General features: G+C 40.1%; 3 protein-coding genes across 3 annotated transcripts in view; all 3 read right to left on the bottom strand.

The window, feature by feature from the left end:
- Positions 1–843: 843 nt before the first annotated feature.
- fcer1g (Fc epsilon receptor IgFc epsilon receptor Ig) lies at positions 844–6,887 on the bottom strand. Its single transcript, XM_078275579.1, has 5 exons — positions 6,669–6,887; positions 3,559–3,650; positions 2,941–2,988; positions 2,077–2,100; positions 844–1,944 (listed from the first exon to the last, which is right to left on the bottom strand). The coding sequence occupies exons 1-5, from the start codon at positions 6,733–6,735 to the stop codon at positions 1,891–1,893; spliced, it is 285 nt and encodes a 94-aa protein (XP_078131705.1). The 5' UTR covers positions 6,736–6,887; the 3' UTR covers positions 844–1,890.
- A 236-nt stretch (positions 6,888–7,123) lies between these two features.
- On the bottom strand, positions 7,124–15,772 carry ndufs2 (NADH:ubiquinone oxidoreductase core subunit S2). Its single transcript, XM_078275577.1, has 14 exons — positions 15,636–15,772; positions 14,352–14,455; positions 12,984–13,174; positions 12,389–12,509; positions 11,655–11,767; positions 11,213–11,287; positions 10,933–11,010; positions 10,243–10,328; positions 9,979–10,098; positions 8,776–8,905; positions 8,293–8,388; positions 7,942–8,025; positions 7,452–7,509; positions 7,124–7,350 (listed from the first exon to the last, which is right to left on the bottom strand). The coding sequence occupies exons 1-14, from the start codon at positions 15,740–15,742 to the stop codon at positions 7,313–7,315; spliced, it is 1,401 nt and encodes a 466-aa protein (XP_078131703.1). The 5' UTR covers positions 15,743–15,772; the 3' UTR covers positions 7,124–7,312.
- A 3,126-nt stretch (positions 15,773–18,898) lies between these two features.
- Positions 18,899–23,447, bottom strand: part of kirrel1a (kirre like nephrin family adhesion molecule 1a) — a 37,182-nt gene continuing 32,633 nt past the window's right edge. Inside the window, exon 15 of the mRNA XM_078276144.1 lies at positions 18,899–20,253. Coding sequence (XP_078132270.1) covers positions 19,543–20,253 — 711 coding nt within the window. The 3' untranslated portion in view covers positions 18,899–19,542. The remainder of the gene's footprint in view (positions 20,254–23,447) is intronic.

Below are 23,447 nucleotides of genomic sequence, written 5' to 3'. Positions count from 1 at the left end.
CAGGAATAAACAGGAATCGTGCCCACGTTTGGATCATTTAATCTCCAAATGAAATGTCATCATCTACAACCACCTCATAAATCAATAGCACGTAACACATTTTTTTTCCACCACACTACAACCCTTTTCCCCTTTATTGGTTACATGTCAAACATGTTTCTAATCTGGGTTAAGATTACAACTTTTCAGACATAAATCTTTAGGAGCTTCATTGGTTGGTAGCCAAACCACTGTCAGACAATTTTTAGTTGTATTCCTTTCTGTGGTTGTTCACCTTAGGATGACTGGAGGTTTACCACTCCCTAAATCGCATGTGTCAAACTCAAGGCCCGCGGGCCAAATGCGGCCCCTTGCGAATTTTGATATGGCCTGAATATCCATTTAGGTTCACAATACATTTTGGCCCGTCTAGTTGTGTGCTAAACCAAAAAGACGGGAAACTGTTTATTCAAACTGCAACCACGCGACACTCAAAGCAGAATTTGGCAGATTTGCTGACTTTGAGACTCAGAAATTCCCACAGAACCAGAGAGTTTGCATATTCAGGCCTGTGATTCCATTTTTAAAAAATATAATCAGAATGGTTGTTTTTGCTTGATTTGCTCCTTTCTGTAATGGCTAAGAAACTTTATTTGCTGACTTTTTTGTGGGCTTCATGTCGACCAAACTGGAACTATATGAGACAGTCAAAAACTTGTTTTTGATTAAATACAAGCATGTCAGTAAACTGTATATGCCTGTACCCTTGATGTGATTCTCATTGTCCAGTGTGGCTCTTAGTGAACTTGAGTTTGGTCCCCCTGCCCTATATAAACCTAATATACCACTGATATACCACTGCAATTCAAAGAGAGACAAAGATATTTAATAAGCAAGTTGAACATTTAATAGGTGCTGTGTATGTATAAGAGCTTTATGCATCACACAGGTATGAGTTTTCACACACTTTCCTGTGGGATATGGAACAGCAAAGACACCATCACTGCCATCCGGTGGTGTGCAGGAAACACTGCTCAGTATCTCTGAGGTTTGGAACCCAGCTATTTTTACTACAGTATCTACCATCTTGCACTAAACATCTAACTAGACTCAAACTGCCTAAAAGAGGAAGTGAGTTCAACACGTCTATACACACGAAATACAACACATTTCATTTTTTGTTTTATAAGCATTACAACACAAAGTGTGTCTGAAGCGTTACAGTTTAAAATGTGTTTGCGTGAAAATTAAATATATGCAACAGAACAGTAAAAAATAAAAATAAAAACCTTACAGCAACAAGGGTAAGCATTCGTGAGATTCCCCATCTTGTGCTCAACTTCTTTATTTCTGTGTCGTCTTTCTTAACTTCCCTTAAAAGCAAAAAGGGAAATGAACACTGGTGCACGCAATCTCACATTCTCTCATAGTCTAATAAGCGAGGTTAGATATGCAATATTTAAATAAAACAAAAAGAGAGATTTAACCCTCTGAGGACGAAAGAAGCACCGCTGAGTCCAAACAATGTTTGACAAAACCCCTACTCAAAAAGCGATATTGCAAAAGTTCATTTCAGACATGTATTTACTATTTTCATCATGTGTAACCTAAGGACTTTGGTGGACTCATTTCAAGCACCGAAACAATTTGTACAACACATCATAACTTAAGGTTTGTTTTCAAAAAGAGATTTGAGGAATTTCAACAGCAACATTTCAGCTTTAGCGCCAAATGATCCCTTTACACATTGCTCTGGGAAAGAAAATGTGGATATCACTATACAGTTTGTTCTGAACATTTTTGATACAAAACACATGGGGATCAGCAAATACCCTTAAAAAAGGGAATGTAAGAAGTGTGCGAAAATACCCTTAGACCTCAGAGGGTTAAAGGAAAAGATCTGTCTTGGATTCACTTCTTCATGCCAATAGTTTCATAAGTGTCTGCAGCGTGAGGAGTCAAACCCTGGAGGTGAAACAGGAAAATGAAAATGAGAAATTCAGTCTACACTATAATTTCATAATAATAATAATAATAATAATGATAATAATTAAGCAATCAGCTGTCTTTATATTACATCACAACAACAAAACTCACTGTGTAGATGCCCTCTTCAACATTCTGTCAGAGAATAGAACAATATTAGATTCTGTATGACTCAGAACACACACATTGTGACATTGTCTTTTTTGTCTTGGTAACTGGCTGTGACAGGGTACGTATGTATGTGAACATAAAGTATGAGCCCTGGGAAAGAGGAAGAACGAGCTATGTGAGAAGTGCAAGCCAGAAAAGCACAACACACGTGTCATTTTTATGTGCTTTTAATTAACAGAGCAGCTTGAAGAGAGGAAAGAGGGGGGAGACAACATGCAGCAAAGCCCCACGGGTCAGATTTGAACCATGGCCGCTGCCAAGGACTCAGCCTATATGGGGCGCACACTCTACTGGGTGAGCTAGAGGTCAGCCCTGCATGCTGAGAAAGTTACTTTTAAACCCAGGAACATGCACATGAATGAACCAATAAAAAAAAAAGTTGTTTTTAATGCTGATCATTTTTATTTTTCATTTAAAAATGGCCATCCACCTTGAATTTAGCAGTTAAACAGGGCAATTTAGTCGCAGGTGGCCACCAATGAAAGCATAATAATGAAAATAGGCTTTTCATTGGAATGTGATGAGACAGCTGGGTCAGAGGCATCAGAATACTTTAACAGCTGCCAGCGCTGGGCTGCTGAGATAAAAACAACATGTCGCTGTTGGCCCTACTGAGGTTTACCGGTGAGATTATTTTTGCCTCCAGAGAAGCTCAGCCTCTGGTTTGTTCACTGAAACTCCAGTTTGCGCTGTGGTGAATTGTATTCTCTGCTAAAGAGTTTCTAAGCCTTCTACATCCATTTTAGACTATGAGCCATTTCTGTGTTAGGTACGCATGTACAGTTTGTATGTGTTTATTCTTACCTTCTTGCCCTTTGCGTTCTCAGCTGCATATTCCCGAGCATTGAGGATCTGCAGAAGTTTTAAATGAGTGAAAGTTGAAAGAAGAACATGTGTGTCAAACTGTAGTTTTACCATCCATTTGTAAAGTAATTTTTATATTGTATTTTCATTAACTTTTTAACTCTGTTTATTGGCCATAAGAACATATTGGTGCATGAGTGAAGATTGCACTCCATGCTCCTGGTACATGACTTGTCAAAAGTCAAAAGCAAACAAGCTCTGGCTCGTTTAAGTTTTATTTTGGGAGCAAACGATAATTATTCCACAATCAGAAAATCTAAATCTAAGTTGCACTGAGAAAGGTTACACATCTGCATATGATATTAATGTATTCTAGCAAAAATGTTTCGTCTTTGACCATTTTTTTCCCCTGTGCTTCATTTCGCTGACGACACCCTATTTTACATTAACATTAGTCATGTACCAGATTGCTTTTTAATGATACTACAGCTTGTCTGTCGTCAGATAATGAAAAATGTAATGTTCATTCCCAATCAAAAGGGATTCTGTTTTTGCATAAACATCATTCGTGATATACATGGGATGTTTCTTGTAGAGGCGAATATGTAGCATGCAAACCTTGAGTCTACAGTAGAGAGCTGTCAGGATGAGGCCGTACATAAACAGGATACCATCCAGTACGTAACAGATATGGGTGTCTGAAAGAGCAGCTGAGAAAGCACAGGAAAACACTTTAATACCAGCCCTTCTACATACACTATGTTGATCACAAAATAAGTGATTACATTGACATCATCATTACAGATTCATCTCAGAGCCCTTCCTCCCTTAATAAACTTTTCCTTATTATTGCATCAATATATCCTGTAATGTATCAGTTGGCAATCATCTGACAGTGGGGCTTTTTCTTTGTAATTTTCAAAACAGTATTCTGTAACGTTGCTGTCACCATCTCAGATTGTGACACAAACAGAGACAGCAGTCTTTACCTAAGAAGGCATACAGAGCAAACCATAAGTGTTATATGGCTGCACAGGGTTGCATATGAAATATGGTGAATTAGAGGATTGATTATTATTTCGTTGAACATACTTGCATTCTGATTGTAGGAGTAGGAGCACGTGGAGGTTGACAAGCTTTTACCCATTATTGTTTTCCTATTGCTGTCATTTGAATAATTTTTGTCAACTTTGTTGTACATGCAACCCCATTAGTGATTACTTATTTTAACAGTTAAAAATGTTTATTATACAGTTTTGTTGAATACTAAATTGTGATCGGTCAATTACTGTCAAAGACAGCTGAATAACAGACTATTGCTATGGATGCAGTTGTGATCATAGACTCTGATTTTTAAATCAATAAAATCATTTTTAAATTAATATTTAGTGTCAAATATTGATTTTTTTTTTTTAGCAAGTGGCCATGTAATAAGAGGGATAATGTAGAGTGAGCACAGGACCACGATGTATTTTATTAAGGATGTTTTGGTCTTCAGACCATCAGGTAAAAATGATCAAAGTTATAAAATGATAATCCAAATTAATTCAAATGGCTTTTAGATGTTATTTTTGTTATAACATTTGCCATATTCCATCTTATGATTTACTGCTTAAATAGCAACTGTTTTCATAATCACTTAATTTAAAAGTGAAAGAAAACAACACTGACCAATCAGAGGTCTTTTTGCTGTGGGTTCGACTTCCCTTCATTTAAATGAAAAAGGTGACATAATTAAAACTGTGACCGTTTAAACACAAAAAAACGTTTGACAGGAAGTCACATTAGCAAATTCAATAATTAAAAGTAAAGTTTAAAAGCCTTTTCAAAAACATAACTTACATACATTTAAGACAGAACAATGGAACTGACTCATTAGCACATTTAATTCATCATAAATTATCTTTATAATGTATCATTTTAACTGACTTTTTCTACTTAACTGGAAAGGATTCACGTGGCACAGTGCAATCCATATTTTTTGTATTTTGTTTCTTGAGTTACTTCATCAGTAAAGACAATTCACCCATTGTTCAGTCATATTCAAACTGTAATATGATCGTTTGACCATATGCAGTACATGTTCAATAGAACATTCCAATAGATTTTATGGGTCACCTAAACCATTAATTGGCCCAGAGGTAACTAATTAGTGTTTGACCTCATAGTGTAAATACAACTAAACTGATATATGAAACTCTAAAGTTTATTTTCTTGCAATTAGATACAATAACCATTACCATGACAACCATAACACACCTCTATTTCCGTCCCTTCCTTTAATTTAGTGGAAATGAACCACTTCTCTGAAATCTGTGATCACGTCATTACTTCCCACACATTGCACATGATATTGACGGCTAACGTCGGACATATTTGGCATGTTGGTTATGGATGGACAGTTATAAGTGAAAATGTTGAATTCAGTTTTGAATGCCGCTGTTCAGCTGTACAAGTTGTCTTCGCCGGGGGCCAGAGATATGTTGATGTAGATAACACACCACCATCTCTTTTGGTTTCCGCAATGTTGCAAAGGAAATAGCTTCGTAAGTCCCCTAAAATACAAAATAGTCTGATAACAATTAGCACCGCTCGTATTCTATAGCCAATTTAAGAGCCTTTTTTTCTAGTAAGTGGATTCTCCCACCTCCAGACACCTGCAACTGACTGATGGTGTTATAAGGATGAACATAGAGGGATTTCTAAAGTGTCTTTGTGCAGGTCTATCTTTTTAACTGCTCAGTATACTAAGTTGATAGAGGAAACATGTTTTCAAAAGTGAGGTCTTTCTGACTGTGCCTTATAAACCACAGATACTAGAAGTAGGCCGTAGTCAGTCAGTGGTTTGGAATAAAGAGCTGAAATATCTCAACATTGCTACACATTGATTGCACCCGTTTGAATTTCTGAATTACACAAGAAAAAAAAGTAATTGCAACCATTCATGGTTAAAACTTGCGATTATTTTTGAATTATAAAATAATCTCCCAGTTATTTTCTCTATTAATCAATTAATAATTTGGTAAATTCATAATTTGAGTTGTTGTCTTGGAATTGCTTTTTTTGTCTGACCGTCCAAACAGTCATAACCACGGAGAAGAAGCTGATCTCCACATTGGAAAAGCTGGAACCATTAACTATTTGGCTTTTTTATTTTTTATTTTATTTTAAACTACTCAAATTAAATGATTTAAAAAGGTTGCCAACTTTCTCTATTACTTTCACTGTTTTAGCTCAACTGTTAATGTCTTCTTGGTCTATTAGATGCCTAATATTAACTGACAGTTCAAGGCTAGATATGCATGTCTATACGGGTGTGTAGAAATGCATTGAAAGTTGTAAAATGGTTTATTACATTAAGTTTCACATACATGTTTTTAATTGTAATAATCCTAAAATGCTGAATATTTGCCATGACAACCGTAACACAGAAAAGTAGCCATGCACACCAGCCACAAGAACCAACAAGGTCAACTTCTCTTTTCACAGGAACCGTAATGTGGTGACTACATTTCTGCTGCCAACACTGCCAAAAGTAAAAAATACAAAGACAACTCACTGCTCTCATTAAACATATGCCAAAAGTAGTATTTTCATGTTTTACTAATTCATCAACATGTCAACAGACCCGTTATATTCACCCTGTTTAACCATATAAGTCAACAGCGCAGCTTGTGTTCATGTATCTGAATTAGGTCAGTATATGCCAACTTAATGTCTCAACTCACCAGCTCTCCCAAAACTCATCCACAGAGGAATGGCCATCAGTAACAGGTTCCTGCCACACATGGCCATGGTAAAACAGGCTCAACACAGATAACTTGGCTCCACAAAGTGGCCAGCACACAGCAAACACAACAACTTATGGGTGGGTTTTTCCTTCTCGTCTGCGTTCTGGTGAACACTTGAATGTTTCATACCTCACTGACAACAGGGGAAGCTGTGGTCTGAGCTCTAAGTCCATTTGTCTTAGATCACACCAGACCACTCCCCTTTTAACACCAACCAGAGGAAGGACATATACACACATCGAGGCTTTTGTCTCTGCTTTCATCTTTAACACTTTATTTTCAGACGAGTCAAGGAAATGGCGAGTTTGAAAAAGATTTGCGTTTAAAATCATATAAATCCCTCTAAAATCACCCTAATGCAATGTAAAGGTGAAATAAATACAACTCACTACTTTGCTGTTTGGTCATAAAATATTTATTAGGTTTATTTGGGCATTGTACATCGCTGATTATAAGCAGAGTCATCTGTCGAAAGCCTCACTACAGCGAATAGTGAACAGGAAGAGAATCTGACTAACAGATGTGTGGAGGAGAGAATGAATTCTCCTCTTCGGAGGAACCAACACATGAGCAGCTTCACATTAACGGTCAACTTCACCAAACACTATGTCCTGTGTACCTGTTAGAAGAAGAAGAAAAGGCTCAGTACAAAGTTCATGTTTTTGTACTCAAGTATTGCCCTTCTGAAGCGGGATTCTTGATCAATAATCACTTCCTTACCAATAATGGCCACCACATCAGCCAGCATGTGTCCTTTGGACATTTTATCCAGACCAGCCTAGAGGGAAGAAAACATCCATTAATTCAGAATAACTGAACAGCCGACACTATTCAGGCCAGATAGGCTCTTAGAAAATGGAATATTCATATGTCATGAGATTATTGCCTGAAGTTAATGCACTAACTACTCTAATAGTTTGTTTATGCAACTTTAAAGACATTTTTAGCCTCGAAGACCAAAATTCAAACGACTACATTAAACAGAAGTTCATGTACCCATGAGCTAATAGATGAACAGGAAGGGAGAGAGAAAGGTGGTGGTGGTGGGGGCAGGGTGTTTCTGTACGCTTTTAAAAATGGTTCTGTAGTACTTTATAAAATCTACTTAATGAACTAAAAGTAGCCTTAAGGACAAGCCGTTAAACGTGCTAAATAAATGATACCCGGTGTGTTTAATATTTCAGTGTGTGGAGAAGTTTTAAGTGTGCACCAAGTGAGTGAATCCAGGAGCTTTGATCTTGCAGCGATAGGGTCTGCTGGAGCCGTCGGATACCAAATAAACACCAAACTCGCCCTGCAAGCAACACATGGGGAGACACACAAATAACACTCCAGTAAGAATATTACATCACAACAAGTCCCTAAGGGCCTACAAAGGCTTCCCAGTTAATTAAGACAAAAAAAAAAAAAACCTTGTGTACTGAGGATCTACAGAGTCGCACACTTTTTGTTTGCCAAGTTAAAATCCATTAGGACAACTGCAGGTTATTTTACTAATGCGGCGAGTCAGAGCTAAATAGCAAAAAGCCAAGTTTATACAGAAATATGTGAGCGGTCTCACCTTGGGTGCCTCCACAGCTGTGTACGTGGCCCCGGGGGGGACCTGATAGCCCTCTGTGTACAGTTTAAAGTGGTGGATCAGAGACTCCATGGACGTCTAGGACAAGGAGCACATTGAACATGTCATCTCAGCAGCTGTTTTGAAAATGATGCAAGAAACGTTCAAGGGAGTTCAATCTGATTGAAATGTAAAAGGGCAACACTGAACGTTCCAACACTGAGATGAACTAAAGCCTTGAGGGGCAGCCAAATTAAAAGTGCACTTTACAGCAGAATGGCCTAATTCTGCAAAGAGGGTAGTGTGAAGACTAATTAGTAACAGCACTGAAATGTAATCAACACACAGAAGTGATAAAGCACAGGAAGAAATCCAGAAAGGAAAAAAAAAAAAGGTGCAACATTTTCAAGGTTTGATGGCCTGCAGGTGGAATCAAACCATATCACAGCATGCAGGGTGGGGGGGGGGTGTCTGCTCTCAACTCACCTTCATCTCAGACCTCTTGGGCGGGGCAATCTTGGCATCATCCACCTTAATCTCTCCTTCTGGCATCTTGTTGAGCGCCTGGTGCATGATCCTCAGGGACTGCCTCATCTCCTCCACTCTGCACAGATACCTGGAAAACACACACACACACACACACACACACACACACACACACACACACACACACACACAGCTAGTTACAATCAACCTCTGCATGCACAGCCAACCACCATCACTATCAATGTATCTAACAAACAGGCAGGCCCCGTTAGTCGACAACCACAACCTGAAATTTAGAGTAAGCAACGTGCATGCATTATTAATATCATTGACTTTAGCCTGGATTGATAGTAGATATGAATACAATGGTGTCATGTGAGTCAACCAGTGTATTATACTGACTAATTTCCCTCTACAAAATCACATCAGAAGAGTAGTCACAGCCTTACTTGCTTTGGTGTTTGTAAAGCATTAAAGTTCAACAAAGAATGGTTCACATTAGAACAGTTCCTTTTTTATTTTTATTTCCTATGTAGATGCACTCCCTTCCAAAATCACCCCAGTAGTTGAGAATGTTTATTATTTCCAAATAGAGCTATTTATGTCATCTTGTAAAAATTTGTCTTTTTTCCATTTCAATATATATCGCAGGAAAAAAATGTTGCAATGTCAGTTTTTTCCAATATCAGATGAAATTGCGGGAACTTGCAAAACCTGTGGTTGTCATCGTGGCTTCATCGCTGGGTCGCAGCTTTTAGATGACGTTCACGTCGCGTAACTACGTCACTTCATAACGTTCCCATGGCAACAGGGGAAAACGGCTGCTCTTGTGTGAAGTAAACGCAACATTTTTCAACTTTCTGCTAAGATATATGGGACTTTTTTCCAACAGAAATGCGGGGATTATGAAATCATGCAAGCCCCGCATATTTTGCACGGAAATCGGCAATTTATGCGGTGAAAGTGCGGCATATTTGAAAAAAATGCGGCCCCCGCATAAATATGCGGACTTCGGCTGATTATGCATTGAATTATGCGATCGCATAATCACGTTTTCTCTGGAGGGACAGAATATCGTGCACGCCTAGCTTGGATGCTGCACATTTGGTGAAACGAGCCCCTGACTTGACAGAAAAGAGGGACAAGAACATTGAACTAAAGACACTGTTAAATAATATCTGCAGCCATTTGCTAATCTTTTACCTGTCATAGCAGTCTCCTTTGCTTCCAATGGGGATGTCAAACTCCACTTCGTCATACTTGTCGTAAGGCTGAGACTTTCTCAGGTCCCACTTGATGCCGGACCCTCGCAGCATCACTCCACTGGTGGAGGGGCGAAGAGAGAGGTGATAAATATCACACTCTATGCACATTTCTGCTAATCAAACTAACTCAAATATTTGTGCATTTCATGAACTGCAACTGACAGGGAGGGAAGAGGTATTTTCACTTTCGTTAGCGGGTTACCTGAAGCCATAGTTCAGGGCATCCTCGGCGGATATCACCCCGATGTCTACAGTACGATTCTTCCAGATGCGATTGTTGGTTAACATCTGCAGAAGAAAATCAACAGATTCACTGATAGATCTTCACCACATCCTTATCATGTTAAGTTGGTCTTACAGGGAGGTGCGTTCAGGTGCTTTCTGGGCGTACTGCTATCTTGAGGTAGCGGGAAGGGATCGCGCCACTGACCAACAAAAACCTGGTCTAAAGACAATAGCGCAGCATTTCATTGTTATTTTAACAGTGAATTAGAGTAATGTGCCTAGCCTTATGCACAGTGAGCGCACACTATGCTTGTTACACACACAGGGAAGCACAGCAGCACCCAAACATGCAAAAGATTACAAATAAAAATATTACGGTGCAAATCCGCCATCATAATAGCAATGCGCAAGGTCCAAACGCGCCTGGCTTTTAAAGGGAATGGGAGATGACACTCTGATTGGTTTATTGCATGTTACGCCCAAAACACACCTCTGATTAATGAAGACACTAAGTACAAGCCTTTTGAACCATGCGCCCGGCGCACAGACACTTTTTTTCCACCGCCAAACTAGCAAAAGTGGATTTGGACACGCCCTAAACGCACCTGCACCAGGCGCTTCACGCCGTGCACTTAGTTAGTTAAAATATGGCCCTAAAGTTGTTTACCTCTTCTACTTCATCAATTCTAATGGAGAAATTCTTGCACCACTCATAGATGTCGTCCATCAGGCCAACGGGCAAATCCTGAAACACATGTAAGATCATTAGCACTTCACTGATCATGCTCATTTATCCTAATCTGATCGTTGAAGTGATCTACGGGTTATTTGCTTGATACATCTTTGACGTTGCTCTTTGCAGCTGTTGAAATAACACAGTTTTCCCCAAGGAGATCTTTATTTTGTTATTAAAAGAAACAACACTATTATTTAATGAGTTCCCCTACCTGATGCACACCACCAGGTCTGACGTATGCAGCGTGCATTCTGGCTCCAGACACTCGCTCATAAAACTCAAACATCTGAGAGGAAACAAAAGTCACAGTTAAGATAAAATCTCATGCAACCACTATATGGTAGGCCACACATCTAAAAGGCCACTGAACTCAAGTTACTGTCTGCAGCTAGTTCAACATAGTCATCTCTCTTTTTTTGGGGTCACAAAGGTTCCGTTTACTCCCATAGAGTTGCATGATTTTTAGTAACTCGATAACTTCTTTTGAGGAACGTTAGGGACATGAATGGCACTCTCATGCTGTTCATCTTTTTAGGAGTAGTCAGCAAACGTTAAGACTGTTGCTAAGGAACTGTGAGAACTGAGAGGTCTGACAACAGCACCTTCCCCAGACAAACAGTTTTAAAAACAATCCAGGACAGACAGATTCTGACCTTCTCTCTCTCCTCGAACATCCAGAAGAAGGGGGTCATGGCACCAATGTCGAGGGCGTGCGTGGTGACGCCCATGATGTGGTTAAGGATGCGAGTCATCTCTCCGTACAGAACTGCAAGCACAACACAGAACACAACCACCCGTTCAAAGTTGATGAGTCTATTGACAAACTAGTTAATGGATGTAAAGATTTTTTTATTTTTTAAATATCTGAATATCTTTAGGTTTTGGACTGGTTGTTGGACAAGAAAGGCTATTTAAATATCACATTGCATCCTGGTATATTTAAATGGCCATATTTTACTACTTTTTGACAATGTTTTTAATCATTTTCGGATGACATGGGGGGCCAGCTTCACTGCTAATAATTAACAATAAAGTGTGTGAGTGTGGCCAGGTTGGCTCAGTTGGTAGAGCAGGTGCACATATATAGAGGTTTACTCCTCGACGCAGCGGCCGCGGGTTCGACTCCGACCTGCGGCCCTTTGCTGCATGTCATTCCCCCCTCTCTCCCCCCTGTCATGTCTTCATCTGTCCTATGGAATTAAAGGCCTGAAATGCCCAAAAAATAATAATCTTTAAAAACAATGTGTGTGTGTGTGTGTGTGTGTGTGTGTGTGTGTGTGTGTGTGTGTGTGTGTGTGTGAGAGAGAGAGAGAGATTGTAAGGCATCATTTGATTGAAATATTAATAATTTGCAGTGTGCAGACACCTAACCATTTCCAGCCTGTACCTCTGATCCACTGTGCACGGGGTGGAGCTTGGATGTTGAGCAGCTTCTCCACAGCCAGAGAGTAGGCCTGCTCGTTACACATCATGGAGACATAATCCAGACGGTCGAAGTAGGGCAGAGCCTGTAACATTAAAAGAAGAGGAAGTAAAAAGTAAAGCGCACTGGGTGAGGGACTTCCAAGAATTATGCAACACATGACACATGATAAAGGTCCTCTTCATCTTTGACCAAGTCTGTTCATTTCGTCATTTTCAAGTGATGAGGTGGTCATTTGCTCTTGCATCGTCTACTTTTTACACTGTAAATCCAGCTCATTCGCCACAGTATGTCGTTGCGCTGCACACAATAAAACAGGATTTTGCAATAAGCTGTGTTGCAATTTACGGTTCTGCTCCGTTCTTTGAATCCGCCGCAACTGCCGTTTCTCAGCCTTGTTAAAACCAAGAAGAGCGCCCCTGATTCTACACTTCCTGATTTTACAACCTTCAAAAACATGCATACAGTATGAGCTATTCAAACCACTAGCTAATAAATATGAGTTGGAGAACACAGAAACACTATTTACAGATACTGGTTTTAGTACGGGCTTTAGTACCTGCAGGTAGGTCTTGTACTCGATGAGCTTCTCTGTGCCACGGTGAAGCAGGCCGATGTGGGGGTCACATTTCTTGACCGACTCTCCGCTGAGCTCCAGGACCAGACGCAGCACACCGTGAGCTGCAGGATGCTGGGGACCAAAGTTGATGGTCAGGTTGGACACATCCTTCTCTGCAGGAGCATCTTTGTCTGCAAAGAGAAAACAAAACAATACAAGGCAGGGATAAGGCAAATGAAATCATTACGTTAAAAAAAACAAAAAAAACTGGGTCTGATTTTCTAATCCAAATAAGAATTAAAAAAAGCAAGAATTGCAGCTTTTCTTACAGCCAACAATTGAAACTGATCACGTTTTGTGAGGAAAAAACATTTACACTTTCAACTATAAATGTGTCATGCTTATTCGGGCCCTATTCTGGCACCTCAGGCCAGACCCTAAAAAGTAGATGTCATTTGGAACAATGTAGGTTTAAACTCAAAAATACATATTTTTCCTCATACCTGTAGTGATATTTATCAATCTGGATTGTTTTGGTGTGAGCGGCCCAGTGTTGCGAGATATCGGCCGTGGAGATGACTGCCTTCTCCCCAATATAATGGTACTAGATGGCAATTATGGCGTTCAAAGCGCCAGAAAATACATTTGAAAATCTCAACACCAATGTCTCTTCCCAGAAATCATGGCCTGGTTCCTTAAAATAATCAACACACCTGGTTGTGAGCAGTTTCATGTAGGAGCTATAGTAGAAAGAAAATGGTTTCAAAAATGTCCATAAAACTGCTCACTAGTCATAAAGCAATAGAAAAAGCTGCCAAATTGCATATACTATATATTCTTTGCAAATTTTGCACTCAACCCATCCAGCCTTTTTTCTTATGCAACAGTGACTTTGTATGTATACGTTAGTTTTTCTGTATTGTTTGTTTTATATTAATGTTTAATGTGTTTGTTTATGTATGCACCTTTCACCAAGGGAAATTATTGTGGCATTAAAACCTTTTTTGATTCTGAATGTATTAGCAAAGTATTAAAAAATCAGTGCACTGTGTATATGTCAACAGTTTTGTCACACAGACACTGAAGGACTGTCTCCTTCTTAATAATGTTTGGTGGACTGACAACACCAGGGAAAACACTGGGAATAAGTCAAGGACTTTATCGTTCTATCCCTTAAAAAGTTTGATATGTTGTATTTCATAAATATATTAGAAGGTTGTCAGCTTTCACACTGTCTTGGCAACATTTTCCATTTGCCTTGTTCATTAAAATAAATGAAGCCTTAAAAATAAGTAGTTAGTAGGAACAAGTATCCTTTAAATAGTAGCCCTAACAGTGGGACTGTGTGTGTGTATGTGTGGATGGTACCATTCCATGGGGGTGGGGTCCATTTCTCATTAATGGCAGTGGGGTACATCACTGCCCCGGCAAACTGTTCTGTCCACTCCACATCTGGCTGCCATTGTTTCTGCCTGTGAAAACATTGAAAATATTCTTAACATGAGGTAAGGTTGTGTTAGTAAGCCTTCAGTTCTGAGCCAATGCAGACAATTGAAGAGATGCAACAACAACAAAAAAGCATTAGGTAGGTGCATGAGCCATGTTGACAGTTGACATAGAGGTTTTAGTCTCAATTTGTTTGGCCTGTCGTTTCGAAAAGGGTGCTGATCTGGGCTACACTGTGCTTGCCAACTGATAGGCCTAATCATATTGGCTGATGAGGGAGACACGTAAATATATGGATCACGCTATTTTACCACAATGGGTTTATTAATGCAAATTGTTGCATCATCAATACATGGCTACATTTATCAGCATTTATTTATTCATCAGTAGACCTCCAACAGTATCAGGCTATGTCAATAACAAACCTATATTTCCAAGTCCCCTTGACTTTGATACTAGCTACATAATCAACACATTTAGGGTATACGTGCAGTTTAGTGTCCCAAATTATTTTCCAAAAACTGTGTCCCAAATGATGAGGGTCTTATTTGAGACAGGTTAGGGTTAAGGGTAGGGTAGCACAGGTGGTTTAGCAGGTTCATAATTAATTAAGGACATCGTATGGGGAATTTGGGACACTATCTTGCACGTATACCGGTTTCCTTTACTTATGTGCCGTTCGCATTAACGATAAGGGTCTTAACTTTTGCTACAATGGTTCCAAACATACACCGTTAACATTGTTAACTGATCTGTTGTTTAATTTGCAGCCCTATAACCTGAAACTGACCAGTTTTGTTTAAATTCTTGTCAAATATGGGATATACTTTGACCTTACACAGAGCATAAAAGATGCATAACGGTAGAACCAGTGTGGTAAACACTGACACGCGTTAACTAATCAGACAGCTAACCGTGACAGCTTAGCTAGGTTACGACTAGACAGCAGGAAAGTGAACCTACACTGCGACGAGGATGACATTGCGCTATGACTTATATGCATGCTTTGTTCAGACGTTTTCCATTTAGAAAAATGTAAAACTTGTATCATGCGACTCGAATTACTTTGAAGAGAAAAGTCGGCTTATTTAGCATTATGCTAACATTAGCCTTTCAGTGTGCATATTTATGCGGAGCTCAAGCCAAGACGGCTGGCAATACAATGGCCACACGAAGCGTCAGGTGTTGTATTTTTTGTTATCTTACCTGTTTTGCACGATAGCACAACCAGGGCTCAGTAAATTATTATTTAATATTAATTTTGTTGAAGGACGTCCTAATTTGGTAAGCGACCTCAACACCGTCGCTGCCATCTTGGCTGCTAGACTGGCCAATGACGTAGGAAGTATCTTCTTTTGTTGTTCTTGAGGCGCATTAGGTGTATAACGTGTGACTGTGTCTGCCACCTATCGGTGTGATGTATCCCCATATTTTACACAGTCCATGATCCCCATACATAAAGTAGCCTACTTGTTATTGTTGTGTTTTTTTTTTTCTTTCGAAATCAGTTTTAAGTATATCAAATATACATAAATTATGTATGTAAACGTATATGAAAAGTGTAGGAATAACTTTGTCTGCGCTTACTGCTGCCTATCAAACCGGCTTCCATGTTGAAAGTTTTCCATTGCCAAGCAACATCATCTTCCCTTTATATGGGGTGGCAGCATGACACACACATATTTGAGAAATTATAATAATATGTCTATAATAAGATGGTCAGGGAATTTCTTTGGGATGGGAAAAGACAAAGAATTAATATTAAGAAAATGAGGACATCAAGAGACACAGGGGGATTAGACCTTCCCAATGTAAAGCTATACAACCTAGCATTTGAAATGTCCAGACTGAGTGAACACTGGAGGAGACAGGACAATGAACTCAGCTGGATCAGTATTGAAAAAGAAATGGCTGGCCCGCTTCACACCTTTGGATATTCTCTCACACGGACCAAAGACTAATGGACATGGATATTCTTCAAACCCAGTTCTGGTTCATTCAAAATCAGTTTGGAGAGAAGCACACAAGTTATGTGGAATATCACACTCAAGACAATCATATGCACGTCTATGGCATAATATATACGGATATACGAATTGGGAAAAGGTCTGTTTACTGGGATCAATGGCATGTACAAGGAATTCATAAGATAAGCGACTTGTATTCAGAAGGAAGATTTATGACCTTTTCTGATCTGGTATACAAAAGTATAACTTGGTGTATAAGGGTAATTTCTGAAATATCTGCAAATCAGAGATTGTATCACCAAAGGCAAATTTAGGGTAGAAACCCAGTAATAGAATTTATGGAACTACCAAATATAACACACAGGGCATCCCAGTTTTACGAGATCTTTAATGGGTTACAAAAAGGTGCGTGTGAAAATCTGGATATCATCTGGCAGAGTGTGAAATAAGTGATGAAAACTGGCTAAAATTCCTGTCAGACTCACGGAGGTATATAAAGGAAGCCAGAGGAAAGTTTACTCAATACAAAGTGTTACACAGGGGACCAAGCAGAATTGTTCGAAGTTTCAAAATATGATTTGGCAGTAATAAAAGTTGGGGTTGTAACGGCCATTCGAGTGATCCTACGGGTGTGGAAAAGTACCTTCCCCCCCCAGAATTTAAACAAAGGCTGGAATAAATTGCATCATATGAACACATGCTGTCCAGAATTAATAATGAAAATGAAGGATTTAAGAGGTCATGGGATAACTTTTTTGCCTATGGTATTGCTGATATATAGTAATGATAAGAGATATACCACCGTGGTTGCTGGACTCATTCTCTTTTTAATTTATTTTTGTTATTTTTTTTACTAGTATTACTTATTTTGATTCCAAGTGTATGTATGGGACTTTATACATATTATTGTACCACAACAATGCTGTCAGTTCTGTTCTGATTAACACTCAAAAAAAAATAAAAAATACCCTGCACTCATATACCTGATATTAGTTTGTATTGCTTACTATTCAGAGCCCATGCTGTGATTTTTTCATGAAGAAACATGGGAAATCCTAAAAGGTATATTTGAAAGTGATATTATTCTTTTAATAAACCCTATACTGTATACTGTTAAAAATAATGAACTTGTCCATTTTAACCCATCCGCCCAAAGACGACACACTCTTCTTCTTTATATAAAAAACAGTGCTTTTATTTATGTAATACTGTGGAAAAATAATTACATACCATTTTTAAAAAATATTGAAGATAATGAAATTAAAAAATGAGAGTTTGATAACGTTCGTTGTACATCTTTTTGAACAGTTGTCTCTGCTACGAAGAACAGTACAATAAGATAAACATTGGATTTTTCTAGATTCAAAGACACAATAATACAGGATACAGTCCTACCAGAGGTATAAAAGTACTGTAACAGGATTGTGAGAGAAATGATATGGACATATACTGAAACACACACCCGCACACTTAAGACACAGACATACACGCGCGCACACATACTGTATACACACGGACATGCATACAATAGTCGCGCGCACACTCGAGTCAGGCGCTACGTGTTTACAGTATGCTTCCCATACGCACGCAGTCATTCACACATCTATACAAACACACTGTACAAATCGATGTGTGTGCCAATGCCCACACACTCCTTCTTGATCTCTCTCTCACACACACACACACACACACACACTCGCACACCCACACACTCACTGTCATACACTACTATATGTCACTATTGTGGACAAGCCTTCATTGAACCTCTCCATACACATTCTCCTCCGGCCGTTTTGGCAGACAGACGATGAGGAATGATTCAAAATGGAGATGTATGACACGTTCCCCTATAAGGCCACTCAGTTCTAAACCCAACCTCTGTGTTTTTCTCTCTGTGTGCACCAAGCTTGTAGTTGGGAACTCCACAAGAAAAAGGCTCCAGCCTACGAAAAATGTCTGGGAATGACTCAAGGCCCCAAGCCTGGTTTGTAAAGCAACAGTCACCAATAGAAGGAGCTTCTACTGCATATACATGGTCTAAGGTGAAGAACAACATAAACACTTGGCACTAGGTTTCTTTTATACACTAATATACCCTTCTGACGTTAAAAAAAAAAAAACGTCCTGAATTCAGGCTCTGCTGTTGGCACAACTCTTCCCCTGTCTCAGTGGAATCACCCAGGCAAACGCCCAAGTGAAGTGGGCTCACGTTCAAACTTTTGGTCCATACATACACGTTACATGTTTTACATTGACAAAAATAATTCTGTAATGTTAAAAAATAGAATACAAAGCTCTAGAGTGGTGTGCAAATAAAAAGAAGACATTACACAGATATATTTAAGGGACGTCTAAGCATGAATACTGTAGATGCAGTGCAAAATGATGACAACCCCAACCCCACCCCAGCCCCAACACACTCCCAAATGCCTCCTAACAGGCATGGTGGCATGTACCACTGCACAGAAGGGCATTCTGGGATATTATATATATATATATATATATATATATATATATATATATATATATATATGTATGCTCAATGATTGTTGAATAAGACAACGAGCAACAACAAAAAATAAAAAAAATGGCGGCCAGAAATGACTTCCATTGGATGAGGTTTTTCGCCATCAGCGTGTACCATATTTGACAGTCAGTCTATTTTGCCTAAAGACGTTCTCTCTCATCATTTACAAAGTCAGTTCATAGCAAAAGCTATAGGGCTCCAAAGATCTGTGATCTTGCGTCCTCTCTCTGGTTCTTGCTCTCTTTCCCAGTCTTGATTGTGACTTGCGCCGTTCGCTCTTTCAGAGCTCAGATATATATGAACACATCGGGAGTGAGGGAATTCAAAATTGTGTGGAATTTCCCTTCCCTGTCTCACTAAAACTCCTCTCTTCCCATCATCTCTTTTCCTCTCTCTGTTTCTCATAAGCTCCCTGTCTCATGGGCATGGTCTTCTGACTCTGTGCATGTGTGATTTTTTTTTTTTTTGTAGTTCTGTAGTCTGTGTTTGTGGTACTGTGTGAAAATGTGTGCGTGTAAGTCTATGATTGTGTGTGTGTTCTTTTTCCGATGTGACACTATTTATAAGATGCTTCCTCATGCTCTGCTAAGACTGTGAGGTGGTTATGCGTATCTCTGTCTCAAACGTGAGTCTGCATCCTCTGTGTGTGTCGGCTGTGGGAGTAGTCAGAGTGTTGCGAGGTGTAGGAGAAGCGAGTGGAGCTTCCGTATTTCCCAAGTCCAGTCTCTGATCCCGAGGGAGCAGGACCCCCGGGACCCACGCCGACCCCAGGGCCCCCGACCCCGGATCCCACCCCAGGTCCCACCCCAGGTCCCACCCCGGGTCCCACCCCAGATCCCACCCCGTACATTTCATAGGATGGACAGGCCTCCAGCGGGGCCAGACTTGATGGGGCAAAACCCATGCGGTAGGTCTGGTAATGCGAGGGGTACCCATAGTTGTCGTAGGCCAGCTGGGAAGTGGAGTCCAGGAGGCTGCAGTCTCCTTGGAAGTCGCTGGCCATGGGTGCGGGGTTAGGCGGAGGCTGCTGGCTTTGGCCTGCACGGGTGAAGGTGTTGAACTGGGCGTAGCTGATGTGGGACAGTCTGGACGGGGGCCGGGGGTCATAGCAGGCCTGGGGGCGGCCAGGGGAGGTGAGGGGGCCAGGGGGACAAGGGGCTCCTCCGCTGGCCGTGGCTCCGGAGCCTCCGGCACTGCTGCTAATAGAAGCAGCCCCCCCTGGTGTTCCTGCAGGGGAGCGGTAGTCAGAGTAGTGCAAGGTGGAGCGGGAGGCAGGGCGGCCTTCATCGTGGGTGGAGGCTCGCACGTTGTAGTAGCCATTGGTGGGGTCCTGAAGACAGGGGCAGAGACAAACAGCAAGAGACAACAACACAGAGTGAGCATTAGGAAAAGATATAATGAGGGGGGGGTGGGGAATCACTTTCTACATGGCAGTGTATACATTCTTAGGGTCAAAGGTCTCTGTAATGATAATGTTCTGTTCCTTCCTGATCCCCGGAGAGAAGCTCTCTCGTAGAGGGTCAGAGGTCAGGGTGAACTGCGTGTCTCGAGCTGGTCAGCATCCAGGGCCAGATTCCTTAAGATTGTGCTGCGAAGGACAGTTTGCTCTCTTTCATTGTGCTTGAGATCAGAGTCTAATAGTCCTTTTTCAGAAATGTATGCAAATCAAGCTATGGAGAACACACCGGTCCTCAAAAATTCCAATGACACCAACTGCATGAGCAAATGACATGATTCGACTGTAGGGATAATCTACCAAGACTGGCATCCTAAAGCCAGCTGGAAAATAATTCAACGTTCAAAACAATCTTCTAATTACAGTATACTTTAAAAGAAGGTGGATGATGCAATCTTGATCTTTATTACTTTACTTTGTCGACCTTTAAATAAATGTTTCCAGGGCAAAACAACGTGATTTTAATATACATTCTAATAGTATATACGATATAACAATTTTCATAGCGTCGCTGTCAGCCAGAAACCTCGTATCTCTATATTCAGTCATTTTAATTTATTTATTTTCTGCATGTGGGTTATACACATATTTAAACGAGCGACGATAGTATTGTGTGTTTTTTTTTTTTTTTTATATATGCAATAAATCAAAGGACTTTACCATACAAATACTAATAAAAGAATTCAGTTTTTGGCCAGGTAAACAAGAAAAAGCTGAAATTCTGATTTTTGTTTAAAGGTCCAATGTGTAGGAATTTCTTCCGTCTAGCGTTGAGATCATATATCGCAATCAACTCTCTCGCACCACGCAGTTCAAAGTACGTATTACTGCTATGGTAGCCTTTTGCTCTTTTCAATATCCTTTTTCTTTTTCTGGGTGAAGAAGAAGACTCCTGTTCCTGAAATTTGGATTTTGAATACTTGTGGTCCTCCATGTTTCCTTCTTCAAACTTGCCAGGGCCGGGAAGCTGCCATTAGCAGCATTAGCAGCACCTGTGAGTTCATCATGTGACAGCGAAAACGTGAAAGGCGGAGCAGTATGTCCTGTATGTCCCTTACCGGCTAACGTATTGCGTTATGAATATGGAGCGTCTACCTCAGTTCATGCTAATACAAATGTAAAATTTCAAGCCAATAGGAATACTTGGAATTGATGGTGGTGGTAAATATTCATGAAAAAGGACAAGTTTGTGAATGGGCAACACAGATTAACACGGAACACGTTACACACTGGGCCTTTAAAGCTTTCATGAGTTTAAGCCTCCGTGTTTCCCTGCATGTGGATCTCTGCCAACATGCACGCTGATCCCAGATTGTCTGGGTGAAGGAAGGCAAGACGCTCTCCCTGCTCACTACACCCACTTCACGTCGCTCTACCATTATTTCTGACATGATTCTGCCATCTCATTGTCTCTCATGTACCCGACTTCTCACCCCCGCCCCCCCCCCGACTTTGTCTCACTGCTTTAGCTGCTTCTGAGAAAAACAAAGCGTCTGGCTGAGGCTGTTGTCGGGGTGATCTAACCATCTCCTGGGGTGGATTCATGTCTGTGTTTCTTCAAAGTGATCCAAGGCAGCACTCCGGCTAGAGGGGTGGTGTGTTTGCCCTCACAAAATATTCATGGGGGGGGGGGAGTTTCAGCAGAACATTTTGGCAGCTTTACGCGTGAAACTACATTCATCACCTAAGCCCAGCCCCACGGTGTCAAAATGTATAAATGATTCATGCCAACTGAATGGGCAGAGTACACCTCAACATCCTTTATCTTTTTTTTTTCTATTTCTTTTCATTTTTTCTCTTCTTCTAGTTTGTCTTTAAATCTCTTCGAGATGCACGAGACAATCAGATGAGCTAGTTGCTTCACAGCTGGACTGAGAGCGAAGGGCTAAAAAGACCACCCAGCAATTAAAGGAAGGCAAACTGCAAAATATATCTGTCCTAAATACTGTATCCTACTGTAATATTCTCACAGATTTTGACTGCAATCCTAACACTAAGTTTAAAGATCCCTAGGACTTTGCACTAAAGGTGGAATAATTTCATCAGTCATATTTGTAAGTCATAAGTAATAAGTCACATTTGCTGGCTAACAACAGTTAGATCAGCGGCGGCCCTTTTGGTTATGCTCGTATTCACTGTATAAAAGATAATAGTTACTTTATGAAAGATAAATGAAAGGGCAACAACTATACTGAAATCATTTAATGCTAATGTCAGTTTTGTCAACTGCTGATATGTTATGGGTTTATTACAAAACAACATGACAGAGTTAAATAAAGCTGTTTTTGTTTTTGCTAATTCTGCTTTTTACATTAAACCTGCTTTGATTTTAGACTTTTGAAAAGCCAGACCGGAGCTGTCTATTTAAAATCCCTCTTCTTTGTCTTCTTCTGGCTATTTCAGATGCACTTGTGCACCCTCTAGAGCAGGGATCTCCAACCTTTCTTTATCTAAGGGCATCACATCGCCTTAATATATTTACATAACACACATAAGCTGAATGAAGCTACTGTTTGTACACGTATGGAATTGCAATACCCAAAGTCAAGGTTCATGCCTATTTTATACTTCTTTTTGGCCCACAAAGTTAGCTACATTACTGAAAAATATTCCCATCAGGGTCCAAGAAAAACATTACCACTTAACACTTCTATGGCCCACAAAGTCAGCTACCTCACTTTCAACATCGTGGTCATTTTGGGTCTCAGTTTGTCAACCTATTGGCGAGCTACCGGAAACCTGCTCACGAGCTACCAGTAGCTCGAGATCTACTTGTTGGAGACCCCTGCTGTAGAGGATTTAACATGACATTTTAAAATAACAGTTTGGACTGTCTAAATGGATTTGAACGAATGAAATTGGAAAGAATTTCAACTACTACTACTTCAACAACTTTAGAACATATCAGACTTAAAGTAATAATCTCAAAAACATTTAAATAAATGTCTGTTATGTCACTATCTATCGCAGAAGCGTTATGGATCCCACGTAACTTCTAGGCAAGTCCCGCCCTACGAAGCAGCACGATTGGTTGGGGTTAGGCATTGACCTCGAGCGGTTAAGGTTAG

This window comes from Sander vitreus, chromosome 19 (genome assembly GCF_031162955.1).
Source record: "Sander vitreus isolate 19-12246 chromosome 19, sanVit1, whole genome shotgun sequence".
Lineage (NCBI taxonomy): Eukaryota > Metazoa > Chordata > Actinopteri > Perciformes > Percidae > Sander > Sander vitreus.
This window is presented reverse-complemented; position numbering and strand designations above follow the sequence as displayed.